We start from the raw sequence: 17,528 nt of genomic DNA on the forward strand, positions 1-17,528 counted from the left end.
TTAGTCCTCCATTCATTCTTTCTTTCTTTTTCCTCACGGAGTTCTACACATTTAGAAATTACTTTTTCATGTCGTAACTTTCCTTGTTGAAGAGAAGTGGGGACGGGTGGGCGCTGGGGAAAGACTTGCCCGTTTCACCTTCAATTTCCTCTTTCTTTGCTCTCAGGTGAAACTTAAAAGGTCTGGAGAAAATCTTGTAAGTTTCACCTAAGCTACCCCTGCAGTTTCCCCTGTTACCATTTTCTTACAGTTGCTCCCAGGAGGATATCAGAAGTGTCTGGTTTTCTTTTCAGTGTATGTGCACCAGCTTTGGTGGCACAGCAATGCTTTAATTTTTGTTAAGGAAGAAACTGATATAGTATCAGTGGCGCTGGAAAGATAAATGAAGTGGCTTGTGGTAGAAAGATACCTGAGGCAACAGAAGAGCAGTATGGACCAGCATCTCAGGATGCAGTGTGGGCCAGTAAGGAGATGGAAAGTGGTCTGTTTCTCCATGAACTGGAGGTGGCACTGTGACATTTAAAGAGAAAAATCTTAATTTGTGGACATGATGCACTAGATGGGAACATTTGGTACCTGAAAATGGGAAGGTGATTTTGCCCCGCATAGCAATCCCCTCCTTTTTCACCGGCAGCCTCAGTTCAGTGCCCTGCTTTTCATTGCAATGTCTAGGTGGACTTGGTCAATCTTAACATTTACTGTCCAACCCTGAGCACCCATTCTTGTCTACCTCAACTGTCTCAACCAATGGTCTCCAAGTCTTGCTCAAGGAACCGTCCTTCACCTTTGGTCACACCTCAGTTGACTTTTTAAAGAGAAGGCGATGGACATGAGTATAACTTGCCTAAAACTGAGAAGAAACAGAGTTGTGTATTTTATCACAACTTCCCCCAATAATTCAAGAAACTTCTCTAACCTTTCTCAGCTTGGACCTACCTTCAGTCTCATTCTCCAATCGGATCACTTTTAGTATTTTTACACTGTTCCCCCCGCCCCGCCCCGCGCTATTGCTTTTTCCCTACTTCCTCTCCTTGATTCTTTTTATCCTGCTCTCTCTCATCGACTTTCTTCCTCTTCTTTAAAAAGATAATACTAATAATAATACTAGAAATGGTGGGTGCTGCTGCCAGTGCTCATACCAGGAAAATGAGGGGCACAGAAGGACAAATTTGATTTAGACATGAGCCAGTTGTGTCCCACATGTTATGATCTTGCAAAGAAAAATAATAGTATGCATTAAGGACAGGAGTCCAGCAATTGGGGAGGCAAGTGGGGAGGGCTCTTTCCCTGTGGGGGGGGGGCGATTTCCGCCTTCTGGCACTGTCCATGGCTCTTGCTGGTGTGCTTGAAGTGTGCTCTAAGTCTGGCTCTCAAAACACCCACCAGCTTAAGAAAGTGGACTACCGCCAGGTAGGCAGTCACCGAAGACCACATCAGCACAGCCCTATGTCGTTATGTGAAATGTGACTTTTGGGATGACGTGGAAAGAGGAAAGCTATTTACGAATGTTTCAGTGGAAACCAATTAATAAAGAGCTTTTAAAGAGCACATTAACACTTAGAACCCTGGAACGAGATCAACACGCCCCTTCAGGTCTTTATAAAACTTTTAACAGCGGCATGGCACTTTCGCCTGCTCCCTTTGGATTTGGATGGCTTTTGCTTTCGAGCAAGGAAGTCAGCTTGTAAACACAACCTTAGCTTCTAATTTCCAGCTGATGACTTAATCGTGGACTGCATGTGAAAAGTGCCCATTTTTCAGGTAACCACCAGCACGGGGGTGGAGAGACTTGTCCTTGCCCTTACCTGCGCCTCCAACTACACCCCCCCAACAGCTGGAAAAGGGGGACTTGGTTACCTTTCTGCCTGAAAGGCAAACCCGGAAAGGGTGTTGATGGGGCGAAATCTTGATTTCAGAAATGCAACTCCTCCTCAATTCTACCTGCTCTGCTTTTGGTTCAGAACACCCGAACAAGCCTGCTCAGGACGGCGCAAGACACCTCCCGCACCCCGTCTCTGATGCTGAGGTGGGCAGAGCAGGGCGCCTCTTGCGAGCCGCCCCTTCGGGGTCTGAGGAGTCAGCAAAGGGGAGGCTGAAGCCTTTGCAGGACGCCCTTCCTCTGACTCCCCCGCCCCCCCCCGGCCTAATGAGCTGCTGAAAGGGAGCAGGTTCCAGCGCGCGTGGCTAGCGGGACTCTGCGATTGGCCAGCTGCGCCTCGCGACCCCCATTCATTAATAAATTAGCGGCACGCTCCAGCCGAGCGCAAGGCACCAATCGCACCCCAGAGCCGTCGGGGCTGCGCCACACACTTGCGAGGGATCAGATGAAAGCGAGAGGGAAGGAGGGGAGGGGTCGGTTGGGTGGGTGGGTGGCAAGGGGGCTTGACGCGGAGGGAGGGGAAGAGAAGCAACCTCCTCACCCACCCCCAAAGAGAGAGAGAGAGAGAGAGAGGGAGAGGGAAAAAAAGAGAGAGATGAGTGATGATAATGAAATGAAAAGAAAGACTCGACCTGGGGAGGGAGGAGGGGGGGAGGAAGAGCCGAGGAGGCCCTGGGGGTAGATTTGATTGTTGTCCGGGGGGTATATAAGGGGTTTTAAGGAGAGTCGTGTGCCAGACGCACAGCCACGGAAACACAAGCAGCTTCGCTTTAACTGGAGGCGAGGGGCGCGTGCCAGCAGCTCGCCCCGTCGGGCTTGCCTTGTCTCTTGCGCACGCACACGCGATCAGCAACACCAAACTCTCCCCCCCCTCCTTCCGTCATCCCGGCAAAGGGGTCTGGAGACACCCCAGCGCCCGGCAACAGTGGGACCCTCTCCAGCAAGCAGGGAGGGGAGCGGCGCGGGGCCAAACCCGGGCTGCAGCTTTTGCACCGAGGGGGCGGTGCGGAAAAAAAAAAGGAGAGCGCGAGAGACGAGCGACCCGACGCATTCCCTGGCAAAAACAAAAACAAACCCCAAACAAACTCTACGCAGCGCGCAGCAAAATCCGACCGCCTCTAGAAGGAGAGCCAAGTAAGTCTCCGATTCTCTCGCTGCGCGCTTGGATGGAAGCTGGGATGCGTTTTGTTGGGGTTGTGAATTGACTTGGGTTTTGTTTTTTTTGTTTTGTTTTTTGAGTTGCCGGCGAAAGTCCCGCTAAATTGGCCAAGCGCAATCGCAGGGGCCGCCCCCCGCCTTCCACCCATTAGCACTTAGATGGGGAGGCAGCGGGGGTCCTTTCCTTCATCCAACAAAGTCTGTCTGGGTTTCGCTTTCCTTAGTCCGCTATTGGCACTTTGACACCCAAACGCGGGAAACAAATCAGAGGGGTCGTTTAAAGCCCTTTAAGTGCTCTACAGAAGTTCAGGGGCTTTGCTAGAAAGAGGGGTACAAGCCATATCCATTCATCACGAATGGGCGGTGAGTCCCATCTCTCCATCTCTGTCTGCCTTGTTTGTTCAGGGTGGCGCCTGGAAGGGCAGATCCTGCTGGGATAGCTCGGTTGCTAGAGCCTGAGATCCTAAATCCCACAATCTGACGTTGGAGCCCCACGTTGGGCAAAAGACTGGGCATGGCAGGGGGTTGGACGCTATGGTCCCTATCGACTTGAAAGGGCCCGTTTCTAGGCAAGAGTAGGAAGCCCGTTTCTAGGCAAGAGTAGGAAGCACTCTTAAGTAGTGTGAGGCGCCGTCAACTTTTCCGGCTTGTCAAGCGCCCAGCACGTGGAGTTGGAGAGAGGAAGTGGCAAGCGAGCGCCAGAGGCTCCAGGGAGATGGACGCGGCGGACGCGGCAGAGCTGTTTTATTTTAGTATTAATTGTTATTATTACAGGATGAAATTTGTATACCGCCTTCATCCTCAGAGCTCAGGGCGGTTCACAACACAACCCATCTCTGCTATATAGGGTGGGCGGGGCGGGCAGCCTTGCCAGGGTCGTCAGGTGTATTTCGCTGATCTGACCGCTTCTCTTCTTGCCTCTTCTTCCTTTCAGGATGTTTGTGAAGCCGGAAAACCTGGAACTGAAGGAGGAGGAAGCGCTGCTGCTTGGAGCCCGCCCGCCGCCCGCCTCCTCCTCTTCCTCCTCTTCCTCCTCCTCCTCCTCCTCTCTGACGCAGTTCTCGTCCGGCTCCGAAGGGGAGGACGAGGAGGAGGAAGAGGCGTCCCAGCCCCTCTCGCCCTCGGAGCCGGCGGAGGGCGTCCCCGGAGCGGCTTCCGAGCTGGCTCACCTGCGCCACCTGGGCCTGAGACGCCACGACTGCAAGCGGCGCTCGACGGGCCGGGCCCGGAGCGGCTCGCGGGCAACCAAGACGGTGGAGACCGTGCAGCGCCTGAAGAAGAGCCGGCGCCTGAAGGCCAACAACCGCGAGCGCAACCGCATGCACAACTTGAACTCGGCCCTGGACGCCTTGCGCGAGGTGCTGCCCACCTTCCCCGAGGACGCCAAGCTCACCAAAATCGAAACGCTTCGCTTCGCGCACAACTACATCTGGGCGCTCAGCGAGACGCTCCGTCTAGCCGACCACGGCGTCGGGGGCGTCGGTGGGGCGGCCGCGGCGGCGGCGGCGGCAGCGGCCGCCTTCTCGGAGGCGGTGCTGGGCAGCGCCGACGGCAGCCCTTCGCCAGCCTCGTCCTGGAGCTGCACTACCAGCCCGGCCCCGTCGGCTGCCTCCTCCTCTTCTTCGACGTACAGCTGCACTCTGTCCCCCTGCAGCCCTGGGGGCAGCTCCGCCTCGGAGCTGGACTACTGGCAGCCGGGCAAGCAGCGCTACGCGCTGTCCAGGGACCTCATCTGACGCCCCAAGGTTATTCTCGCTCCCGGTCAATGCTTGACGCTGAACTGTCGCCGTCGAGCGCGGCGCGCAGGCGCCCGCTCACCAAACAAGGACCGAGGGACTTGGGCGCGATCCCGGGGAGAGTTCGGCCCCTCGGGGCCGGCCCAGCCGCCGGGTCTCACCTCCTCGGGCTTCCCGGAGAGACGTGAATGTCTTGGGTCTGTCCTCTCCTCCCTTTCGCCATGCCAGCTCCGCGTTGGCGGTGCCTGGCGCGGCATCTGCCGGCTTCCCATCGCCCGCCTGGAGGCTGTGGGAATTTCACCTGTCAAACCAAACTTTCTCTTTCGGATGTGCACTTTCCCACATTGGCCAGGCACAATGTCTTTTGTCCTTCGCCTTCTCTCTCTGACACGCGCTCCCTCTCTCAGACGCACACATTTCTCCTTCCTCGACGCCCCCATTCCCCATTTTGCCATCTGTCTCTCCGATGATTTATCGGAAATGGCTGGATGGAAAAAGGAGAAAAAGAAAGTTTTGGGCTCTGTTTTTGTTTGTTTGTTTGTAGATCGGGTGAGAAGTCATTGTATAATTTGTAGGTTTTTGTCACGACTGAATGCAAGCGTGGAAATTTAGGGGGAACTCTTTATTATAAGGGTTTGTGGGGGGGGGGTATAGAAGAGGGGGTCGGAGTGGGGTGGGCGCTGAACCAGGAGGGGAGACTGGCTCATGTATTATTTATCTTCTCGACCCTTTAGGGGGAGAGGAACTCCTCCGTCCTTTCACCAGTTTACAAAAAATCTCAGCAGACTGTGAAAATCCCAGCAGACACGGAGCATTACCCGCAATCAACCACCCACGTGTTTGTTTTTATTTATTACAAAGGAAAAGATTTCATGGGGGAGGGGGGAGACGTATTCCCCCCCTGTATATTTCAGAGTTTATTCTAGTATGTATTTACATTTCTCAGAGCAAGGACATCGTTCTTGAAAGGAAACAGATATATAAATAAAGTATATAATTTTCATAAGATGTGATTGATCCATGACTTTATTTCTTGCAGTTGTATTTTAATTTCTCAGTTACTGGTTACCCTAAGTAGATATCCACCTAAGGCTGCTTAGCAAATCAGATTTAATGTGAACCAGAAAGTAATTCCTACCTATCAGAATGGGATTTGGCATGAATTGGGTCAGGCTGTATTAATACTATTTATCTGCTTGGCTAAAGGAGACAAAGCAAGATGTGTGTCCCTTTAAAAAGCCAGCAACAAAACTTTCTCTGATGCACCTCAGGGGATCTGGTTTGCACCACAAACAGCATAGATAGGGAAGTGTGTGTGCACATGAATAAAACACACACACACACACACACACACACACACTGAGTGAACATAAGAACCACTCTTTCAAAAATCACACAGCCAGACTCACAAACTAGTTCAGCTGGATAACTAGGATTTCAGCTCACCTACCTCCATAAGAAAGATGAACTATTGAGAAATATACCAATTCTACACCAATGGAAGTCAATCTAATGATTATTCACTGCAATGGGATTAAAATGGTTTATGTCCAAGTGGTTGTGGCTTTTTGACGTTACGGATCGAGAAGCTGCTTCTAATGTGGTTCATTGGCTCCTGAAAAGGGCCTTAACTCCAGAGTTAAAGCACTGTAACTGAGGTATATGTTTATTTGTTTTAGTAAAAATATTCATAGCCCATCCTTCTTCTTGACTAGCAGAAAGGTCCCCCAGGCCTGCTGGCCTAATTAGATCCTGCCCAGATTCTAGGGCTGTCCTACAGTATATACTAGCTGTATATCGAAGATGCTGCTATAAATCGGGGCTTGTGCTTTGCTGTACAAGGAGACTAGGCCAGGCTGTGGTCAATGTGCAGGTGGGCTTGTCCTAGCCACTACTGCACCATGAATAGCTGTGTCTGTGTGGATCTCTGTCTCCCTAATCATCATCACATCCAATGATGACTCTGTGTAGAAGCACTCCCCCCACATCACTTTTCACCTAGTCTCTATGCTTGTGTGTGTACACTGTATAGCAGGATGAGTCACAACACACCAAGGACCCAGTGGCAGCCACCTGGGGGTAAGTCCCATTAGAACCAATCGAATTATTAGGCTGCAGCGTCAGCAGCCAATGGTATGTCACAAGGCAATAGCTTCAGCTCCATTGCTAACGCATTTACAGTTCTAGGAAGTAAAGCCTAATTGATGCCTACTCATAGTGCAATTCTAGATGTACCCATTCAGAAGTCACATTTAATTCAGTGGGACTTCAGGGTACGTACAGAGCTGCAGCATGGTTTGTTCATTTATGTTTCACATTTATATCCTACTTTTCTTTCAAGAAGCTGAAGGGGGTGTGGATGGTTCTCTCCCTTCCCATACCCTATTCTCACAACAACCCTGGAAGGTAGGCTAGGCTTGCAGCTGGTGATTATCCGAAGGCGAGCTTCATGGCTGAGTGGGGATTTGAACCCAGGGCTCTCAGGTTCTAGTCCAGCACTCTAACGACTACATCACACTGCACTATATTTGCAGAGCAGTAAATGGCGCCCCAGTTCCGGGACAAGTCGAAACACATCGATCCAAGGGTCCAAATTATTTTGGCATCTGAGGTGGAAAAACCCACAAACACCTCTCCCTCTGCCTGGTAGGAGAGAAAACACACCAACACTTAAATAAGTTGTTTCCCTTTCATGACAATCCAAATTCTCAGAGGGCTACCTCACTCCGTTTAACGGTAGGGCGTGTGTGTGTGTGTGTGTGTGTGTGTGTGCATGTTTACCCGACCTCAGATCATATTAACTTCGGGGGATTCTACCTTGAGGTCTTCAGAACGTCTGAAAAGGGCCCATCGCGTGTTGCCACCGGCTGGGAACAAAGGAGTGAGAGTGATGCGTTTCGTCGATTGGTCCCTACGTGTTAATCTGGTGCCAATCAGAAAGCTGCTCCAAGCCAGGGGAGAAGGAGAAACAGAGAGAAAGGCAGCGAGCTTGCTGCCGCCCTTCCTTCAGCTTTATCCCTTCTGAATGGGCTGAGTGACAATTGGCAGACGCGGATCCTGGGCGCCTTGTACCCGCACGCGAGTCCTGCCGAGGGCGAACCGCCCCTCGCTCCAGGCAGCAGACTGACAGAGCGGGATTGCAGCACACACCGTGTCTCTCCCACTCCCAATACCCCAGACCAGACGACTAGACGGCAGAAGGGCAGAAACAGAACCACCAATTCCAAGGGGAAGCCTGATCGGTGGGACAAAAGGAGACCCACCTGAATCCCAAGCTTCCCTTTAAAACCAAGTCCTCGCAGGGCGGTTTCACGTGTGGACGATCCATGTCAATACAAGCCTACATGTGTCTACTCCCTCTTTTCCTCTGCTTTGCGAGCGTGCCTGGGGCAGGTATGGCATTGGAGTTACAGACTGAGCTGAGTCACTGAGGCGCCAAGTCTAGGTGAGGAGGAAAGGCCGACCAAGACATTCTACTGCCAGAGGCAAAAGGTGACTCAGCACTTCTATGTGCAGAAGCAGACTAGAGTGGCAGATAAATCTTATTTCAACTCTCCTGAGGGGACTGCAGCCTTTACAGCTTTAGAGGGCAGCAGGCTTGCTCAATGGGCACAGGGCTGCATGAGACACAAGGCTCTGCCCTCCAGTACTTAACTGCCCTGCCCCTCAGCAGCATTAATTGGAGAGGGGGAGGTCTCCGTGGTGGATGATGGTGGGTTGTCAAACGTGCACATGAATGAATGCAGCTAGTGCAATTTTTATTTTAATCAGTGAATTCATTTATCAAGAACCAATGGGACAAGCAGCTTACAACTTATTTATTTGCAAAAGTTTATTTATACCGCCCTCTTGCAAAACCTCAGGGCAGTGCACAAGACGTCAAAAACGTCTGAGAGCCCTAGGAAGCAAGCATTAAAATGACTGGCCGATCTAGGGACATTTTAGACTCTCAATGGGGCATATTATTTCAACTGATTTCAACAGGAATGAGCACAAAGTGAAATAAGTGAAAAGATCCAACCTATTGTGCTGTTGTCACTGAAAAGCCCACTGTAGGAGTATTGGACAACAACTAAGTTGTACTTGTTGCAGAATGTATAGAAATGGCTTTTTTTGTATTCTGCTGGAAGCCACCCAGAGTGGCCAGGGAAACCCAGCCAGAAGGGCGAGGTATAAAAGATAAAATTAGTGTTATTATTATGACTTATCCACACATTATACCACATACCTGCATAATCTGATGTGTGGTTAACCTTTCTTTAATAGTCTGCAAGAGGAGACAATAAAAAAGGGGAGTTTACCCCAAAGTAGTATGGTTCTCTGTTTGGGGCTCCTACTTTCGATACAATGATGTTGCAGAAAGGTCCCTTCTCATGTGGTTTTCTCAGTTTGGCCGAGCCTGATTTCTTTCTTTTTCTCCTGCATGGACCACAAATCGATCATTGCCACTACTACATCATCACAACCACCTCCTTTCACATTTCCCCCTTTCCCCCTCACATGCCTATTCTACACCAGGGTCTTCTGCTTTCTAACTTCTGGGCATCAGCACCTGGAAATCTTTAGTCAGCAGCCTATTCTTGAGTAGCCATATCAATTAAATAAAATGTGCAGCTCGTGAATCTAGAAATCTACTGGATTGGAATCCAAGAGTATAAAGTTCAACGCAAGAAAGAAAGAAAGAAAGAAAGAAAGAAAGAAAGAAAGAAAGAAAGATGTGTGAAAAGAGAATTAGTGAAATTAGGTTAGTCCAGTTAAAAAAAACACCAACCCTTTTTGAGCCTTGGGCTAGAAGTGATCGGATCTATTGTTTCCCACCCTAGCAGGGGGTTTATTGTGTGATAAATAATTCTCTCCTCACCCAACCCTTTTAAAAGTGCATATTTGCATAATCACTGCTTTGATGTGAGCAGCAATCTGAAGCTGAGACCCAGAATGGACAAAACAAGAGCCAATCTTTCACTACCCTGACAGCGTGTGGACCTGTGTGTCAGGACCAGCTTTACACACTGCCTTTAAAACAACCATGCTATCCCTTTTAATGATTAAACTCTGAGAATGTTAAGGGGAGGTGGGGAGGGGTCTCTCCGTCTCCGTCTCTCTCCTAAGATGAGACATGATTGTCCTCTGTTTCACCTTCAAGTGGACACTGAAAAAGGGACTTTCAGCTGATGTCTGACTGCATATCTTGCAAGATGCAAAAATGGAATAATGAATTCAGGCAGCTATGAATTAAAGGATTTGAGCAGAACCCTGTATTACATGTAAGCACATCTAAGCCCTATAACATTCATGGGATTTAAGCACTTTGAGCTATATTCTGATTTCTGTATTTTGTTTGGGAGGTGGAACATCCAAGACCTCTGTCGGTTGCATCCATTCATGCAAGAGGTCTTCCACTTGCTCAACAGAACCTTCCATTTTTGCTCTTCCTCTCCTCACTCCATGTGTGTACCCCAAATCCATTTTGGGGGCATGCAGGGAGAGAAGAGGAAGGAGAAACTACACTGCACAAGCAGAAGTCCTTCCACAAATAGGACAACATCACTGGACGCAACCCCAAGCCTTCTTAGATGCCTTCTGCTTGACTCCAGCATCAATTTCCCTAGGTAACAACAAACCATTATCAATGAGTAAGCAGGAAGTTTCAAAGATGGGTTTTTCTTCAGACAAATCTGTGGTATGTGCTCATTGAAGTGCAACTGTTCCCTTTCTTCATTATTCTCACTGATTTTGCAATATGTAAATATAATCAAATGACATTGATTAATGTTAGATGATTAATTGGTTAGGATTCAGATGTTTATTTAATTGATCAAAAGCTCTTCCTCCTCATCTCTTCTCCCTTCTGTAATAATAATAATAATAATAATAATAATAATAATTTTTTATTTATATCCTGCCCTCTCCAGCCAAAGCCAGGGTCAGAGCGGCTAACAACAATAAAAGTAACACAGTTTACATAAAATCACAATCAATTAATTGAAATGCATTCTAAAATCAATTCATTCTAAAATCAATTCAAAATCAAATTAATGGCAACCATTGGGCTAGAGTTGTATGAGGATTACCAAAGGAAGGGGACAGACTGTGCCTTGGCCAAAGGCCTGGTGGAACAGCTCTGTCTTGCAGGCCCTGTGGAAAGATGTCAAGTCCCGTGGGGCCCTAGTCTCTCGTGACAGAGCATTCCACCAGATCGGGGCCACAGCCGAAAAAGCCCTGGGCTCTGGTTGAGGCCAGCCTAGCCTCCCTGTGGCCCGGGACCTCCAAGATGTTTTTGTTTGAAGACTGTAAGGTCCTCAGTGGGACGTACCAGGAGAGGCGGTCCCGTAGGTATGAGGGTCCTAGGCCATATAGGGCTTTAAAGGTTAAAACCAGCACCTTAAACCTGATCCTGTACTCCACCAGGAGCCAGTGCAGCTGGTATAGTGCCTTAGAGTGTTCAAAGCACTTTATAAAGTGTTCTGAGTAGGGGGCAGGTTTAGGCTGTGTGCCCCAACCCCTTCTAATTCCTGGATCCAGCAACATTTAAAATGTAATGGAGGATTCAATTTGTGGAATAGTCAGGCCAACTTCTTGGTGAGGTAATGATCACCAAATATGGATCATTAAGGTAACAAAGGAAGTGGCTTTGTGCTAGAGAAAAAATGGTTGCGCCCCCTCCCTCAGCTGGCTTGTAGTTAGAAGGACAAAAGCCAGAGATGATGTGTGTATGAGCTAGAAGCTAGAAGCAGGCTGCAGGTAGAAGCCTGAGAGGGAGAGATATGCTTGATTTCTGCTTGAAACCAAGGCTGTGGCTATGGGAGAGGCATGACATTCTGGGGTGTTAATGCTGTGAGCCCCTCCACCATAGGCTTAGGTTGTACAGATATGCAGATAAACCTAAAGATGTGACAGTCTACACTGTCCCTTGTTCTGGGTAAGTGCCTAGAATCCCAGGACTCTCGCAATGCTTGGAGATTGAGAAGGCGTGCAACAATACATTATTTCAGTAACTGCTGCAAGAAATCTGAAAAGGTTGAGTAAATAGTACGTATTGATCTTCTGATTGAGAACCAGTGTGATTAAAGGTTGGACTAGGACCTGGCAGACGAGACTTCAAATCCACACTAATCCATGAAGCTCAGTGGATCATCTTGGACCAGTCACCGACTCTTAGTTTAATTGCACAGGGTTATTGTGATGATAAAATGGGGAGAGAGATGTGGAAGATCAGCAGTCTAATCCAACACATGCACATTCTTGCTAGTTAGCATGAGAAGGGGCTAACACCACAGAGCTATACTGCTGATAGGCAGATACTCAGACCATAGAAATACAGTTGGTAGAGAGGAATCTGTATGATGTTATTTCCCCTGCTCCCTGGGAGAGGGAGGGGCATATAGTACTTCCTGTTTCTCTATCCTCTCTCTCTTTCTTTGACCAGGATTGATTACAGATATGCCTCTGCTTGCTCCACATGCATGCCTGAAGCTGGTTATGCTGTAAATCAGGCATAGGCAAACTCTGCTCTCCAGATGTTTTGGGAGTACAATTCCCATCATCCCTGACCACTGGTCCTGTTAGCTAGCGATCATGGGAGTTGTAGTTCCAAAACATCTGGAGGGCCAAGTTTGCCTATGCCTGCTGTAAATATAAGTATTTTGCCTGCATAGTTTTTACTGCTGCCATTGCATAAACCAATAAAGGATTATAAGAAAGCAAGTTATATTTTTAAATCTGCTTCACAAGTTGTTGCCTGATTCATTCTTAAGTGGGGTAAGAAGGGGGAAAGCAGCCTGCTTCATAGCTGGACTTGCTCAAAACAGGGTTTCTGCAGCCTAATTCCTATGCTTTTAATTTTGCTGCCAATGATGGGATTTTGAAATTCTGTTCAGCCCACACATATGGGAGCCTGGAGGGATAAATTGCAATTAATATATCCTCTCCTACCCATTAAAACCCATCTCACAGGAGAACCATGTATGCCATCCTGAGATAATTGGATGAAAGTTAGGATATTATAAATGTATAATAACTGACTAACTAAACATTACAGGTGAGATAAGTGAGGCACAAATGGTTCATCCAGATTGTTTGGTGTGTGTTTATGCGTGCTTTTGAGCAAGATGTCCTCTGTGGGTCTCTTCTCTGAGTGGTCCAGCCTCTTCCTTGTCACTGTCATCACTACTCATTTACTTCATATCTTCCTCTGAGACCAATCTGCACACCTGGTCCAGATGGTGTGGAAGGCAAATGGAGGATGCTGCTCCATCTTGCCAGCTTTATCCCTGCTTGCATGCTTGGAGAGGACAAGTGAGCAGGCCATGTGAGCAGGTGGCTTTGGAGGTCAGCAACACCCCCCTTTTGCAGGCTGTGAATTTTGGCAGATGCCTAATGATGCCAGCCCCTGATGACCCTCACCCTGGTGGAGGCTAAGAGATGGTGACTCACCTAAGGCCACCTAGTAAGTTTATGGCTGAAATAATATTTGAACACGGGGCTAGATTACACCAGAATTGTCTGCTTTGTTACAGACTATAACAGCTGCAATACATCAGAACACGGAGCCAAATGGAGTTTTTAGTGGGGATTCTGTGTGTTTAGGCTTCTATTGGATTGTAAAATGAGGAGATCTGTTTCATTATTTAAGTTAATGAGGGTAGCGAGGAAGGATTATATACCACTTCCATGCCAGCCTTTGCTATTTTGATTTCTTGTTTTCACAATACAATGAAATTATATCTAGCCAGGCTTTATGTAGGGGGGAGGCTTTATGTCGGGGGGCAGAACCTCAGTTAATTAAGTGTTTTTATTGTTTTACTTGATCTGGCGTGGGGGGGGGGGAGTTGTCCACTGTCCCCCTTGGCTACACCCATGCTGATGATCACTGAAATGTTGCCTGCACCATGCATGAACAGTGCATGTGTGAACCAGTCAACAATCAGACTCTGTGCATCCCAGAATCCATATGTCTCTGTAGAGAACCCTCCCATTTATGAACATTGCAGATATCTTGACAGCCATGCAGTTTGGAGGTTTGGGAAGCTGATCAATCTATAGGGTATATAAAGTGCAAATAAACTTGGGCTTACATAGGTCTCATAAAGCATACACGCAGCCTATATTTTACCAGATAAAATGGCAAAGAGTCCTGCAGCATCTTAAAAAAGTTTATTATGGCAAAAGTTTTTGTGGGCCAGACTCATTAGATAGATGCTGGCTTCAGAGTTCTTTTTTCTGGTTTGTATCCAGCATTAATAGTATTAACACACAGCATAAATGGTCTCAAAGGTGCTTCTTAGTATCATGTGCGATAGGACATGTCTAGCTTTTACAGACTGGGAACGGTTGTTGGTGCCCCACAAGAATGTTGGCGTGGGGTTGGTTTCAGATGTGTGAGAGGGGGTATAAATGGACAACTGTCAGTTCAAAATTACTGAGGGGAAATAGGGGCCGCTTGTTTCCATAGCAGCTCTTTGCCACAAAAGCTTAATTTCTCCTAACAAAGAGGTCATCTTCCTTGAAAACATCTTTATGGTCCCTTTGTGTATTATGCTTTTGGTATAAAAGCTTCTCCACACTGTCAAAGCTCAACTGGCAGTTCTATGTCTCTCAAGGGGGTTTATTGCCCTCCCTGGCATAAGAATAGCATTGAGAAGCCAAACCTAGTGCCAGCTCGACAAAGGCCGAACCCCAAGGGGCTGTGCGTGCTTTCTTTCAAGTAATGCATACATCTCAGAGCATATCGCCATAATTAAAAAGAGTGTTCCTGATCTACAACCATAATTTGGCTGTGTAATCTTAAACAAAGATATTTTCCCCACCCCCTTTAGACAAAGCCAGTGGATTACCATCGCTGTTGATCAGCTGTTTGTCCCTTCGTTTTCTGTCACTGATCACAATGCAAAATGAAATGTCGGAAGCCAAACATCAAAGCCTCAGAGAAAGAGAAACTCAGTCCATTTGTGACCTTAGAATTGTGCAATAATGCCTGCTTTTCCTCCATGTGGGACCAACATGAATACTTGAGGTTCCCGACCCCTATGGTTGTAATTCGTGGGCAGTCATTTAATTTTATCCTGATTCTAATTCTAAGATGTATTTTAATCAATTGTTTGATTGTGTTTTAATGTATTTGATATTTTATGTTAGCCGCCCTGAGCCCGGTCTTGGCCAGGGAGGGCGGGGTATAAATAAAATTTTATTTACTTACTTACTTGTCATGCCACAGAGCAGAATGGGGCAGTTTGCTATTTGATGGCCTCCACGCTGCCATGGCAATTTATGGATTAGGTCCAAACATGTTAAAAGCTGTGAGAAATTTGCTCTAGAGCTTAAAGTGAGCACCACTACTTGTTCCTCTCTGAGCATATTGATACTACAAATGTACATTGATTTTACACCTTGTTGGCAGACATAACTTTCTCAAAGCAATGCAATTGTGCACACACATACACACAAACACAAACACCATGGCTCTCTATCTAGTCCTCAGGGCTCTCCCTAGGCCACACACCCTCTCCCTAATTTGTCTGCTCTACTGCCACCTCCCATTCTGGCTGAAATGTGTCCTTGAATAGTAATTATGCCGTTTGCTTATCTGGAAGGAGAGATACATGGGTAGAAGAAAGTTCTGGGTGTCTGGACTGCAGCTACTGTACAAAAGAAAGGGGATGCGGGTGGTCTAAACCACCAATCCTCTTGAACTTGCTGATTGTAAGGTCAGCAGTTCAAATCTGCGCAACAGGGTGAGCTCCCGTTGCTCTGTCCCAGCTCCTGCCAACCTAGCAATTCAAAAGCATACCAGCGCAAATAGATAAATAGGTACCACTGCAGTGGGAAGGTAAGTGGCATTTCCATGCGCTCTGGCTTCCATCACGGTGTTCTCTTGCACCAGAAGTGGTTTAGTCATGCTGGCCACATAACCTGGAAAGCTGTCTGAGGACAAACGCCAGCTCCTTTGGCCTGAAAGCAGAGTTGAGTGCTGCACCCCATAGTTGAATTCAACTAGACTTAACCATCCAGGGGTCCTTTACCTTTACCTTACAAAAGAAAAAGTCACATCTGTTGCCCCCCCTTTTTGCCTTGCCCCCCCGACCCTCAGACTGAAACAGGTTCCACTCTCCTGCCCTTAAAAAAATACTGGGAATTGTAGTTTGGGGGATTCTGTGCTAAAAATTCTGACCCCACTCCTCACAGAACCCCAGTTCCTAGAGGGGATATATATTCAGCCAATCACGGCGATGCGTCTTCTGCCATATTTTCATTGCCGGCAGTCTGAGGAACTAGTGCCTGCTGTACATCAACGCAGTCATTCCTCATTTGTTTGCGTGACAGAAATATGTATAATGCTGGCTCCATTCAAGCCATCCCAGTGTTCCTCTAGAGCTTATTTCTGCCTCTTCACAGAATCACTGATGATCTCCAGCCACACATGAGACCGAGGCCTTCACTTGAGAGTGTCAACAGGCCTTCTGTTTCACATGGCTGAAGTAATCAGATAAACTCAGCGTGAAGGAATAAAACAGAGCCAGGAGCGAGGCTGGCGGTTAAATGGGAGCTAAGCCTGTGTTTTCTAGGCGAGCGCCAAAAGCTTATTGGGAAGATTTTGACTCTGTGGCAGGCAGCTCAGGGCAGCTGCACTCAACCACACAATTGGGCAATTGAACAAGAGAAAGGAATTGTGTCCCCTAATCTTATTTTCATAGGTATGAACAATATTGGAGAGAACTAGATGCTCTCTTTTGACCGATCAAAACACCCACCCACCTAAGTAGCAGTTTTGCTTGCAAAATGTATGAGCCAAAACAAATTTTATTTCTACACTCAAACTAGTAGGGGATATATATATATATAGATATAGATATAGATATAGATATAGATATAGATATAGATATAGATATAGATATAGATATAGATATAGATATAGATATAGATATAGATATAGATATAGATATAGATATATAATTCACTAGCAATAAATGAGTGGTAGTACCTCTAAATTCCCCTTGACTTGAAGAAAATATCTGAACGAAAATGTCCCAAAACCTCATCGTGAATCAAGGATTAATCTGACTTGGCTTTTCCCATGAGCAGATTTAAGCCCTAGTATTTGTTTTTCCTGCCCAGTTGAATATTTTATTTTTTAATGCCCAAGGTGCAAACTGGGCATTTAGATGAATTTAGATGCACTGCTTCCGATTCCTTTTAGGATGCATCAAAAATATAATACTCAACTCATACTCTGGTATAATGGGAATACACGCTGTTATGAATTCTGAAAACTTCACCTCTTAAGACAACCCTGCAAGTGAGGCCAATATTATGTTCATATTACAAATGTGAATGTTGAGACTGAGAGATAAAGGGTTTCAGACACCCCTCCTCATGTGTTCAAATAACATGTCCCAGGGCTCTATGGTCTAGCCCCGTCCCTGGCATGCTCAGTAGATACACCCCAGCTCTACTCATTTGTCACCCATGAGAAAGGGCCCTGCATGTGTATCACACCAAGTTGTGGTCTCCTATTCCACCCAAGACCCCCTCTTGTGTGGAGGAACTGTACATGCATGCGTCAGCATGTGGACAGAGCCCCGTTCTCCCACACTGCATGTGTGGACAGTGATGTGGCAAGAGCAGGAATTGCTTATGCGGTTTCGTGACCCCTTTATGTTTTATCTGATGACACTTATTGCTATTTATGATTGCCGTTATATTCCACCTTTCCTTGAAGGAGCTCAAGGTGTTGTGCATGATTCTCCCCAGCCTTGGCT

The 17,528-nt window shown here is 47.3% G+C and overlaps 1 protein-coding gene across 1 annotated transcript; it reads left to right on the forward strand.

Annotated features, from left to right (window-relative positions):
* Nucleotides 1–2,400: 2,400 nt before the first annotated feature.
* NEUROG2 (neurogenin 2) lies at nt 2,401–5,386 on the forward strand. Its single transcript, XM_081877516.1, has 2 exons — nt 2,401–3,013; nt 3,972–5,386. Exon 2 carries the CDS (start codon nt 3,973–3,975, stop codon nt 4,771–4,773), a length of 801 nt encoding a protein of 266 aa, XP_081733642.1. The 5' UTR covers nt 2,401–3,013; nt 3,972; the 3' UTR covers nt 4,774–5,386.
* Nucleotides 5,387–17,528: the final 12,142 nt, after the last annotated feature.

The sequence above is a fragment of the Podarcis erhardii genome (assembly GCF_964252035.2).
Source record: "Podarcis erhardii genome assembly, chromosome: 9".
NCBI lineage: Eukaryota > Metazoa > Chordata > Lepidosauria > Squamata > Lacertidae > Podarcis > Podarcis erhardii.

Coding starts and splice junctions, on each gene's coding strand:
- NEUROG2 (XM_081877516.1), top strand. CDS start 3,973: ATGTTTGTGAAGCCGGAAAACCTGGAACTGAAGGAGGAGGAAGCGCTG.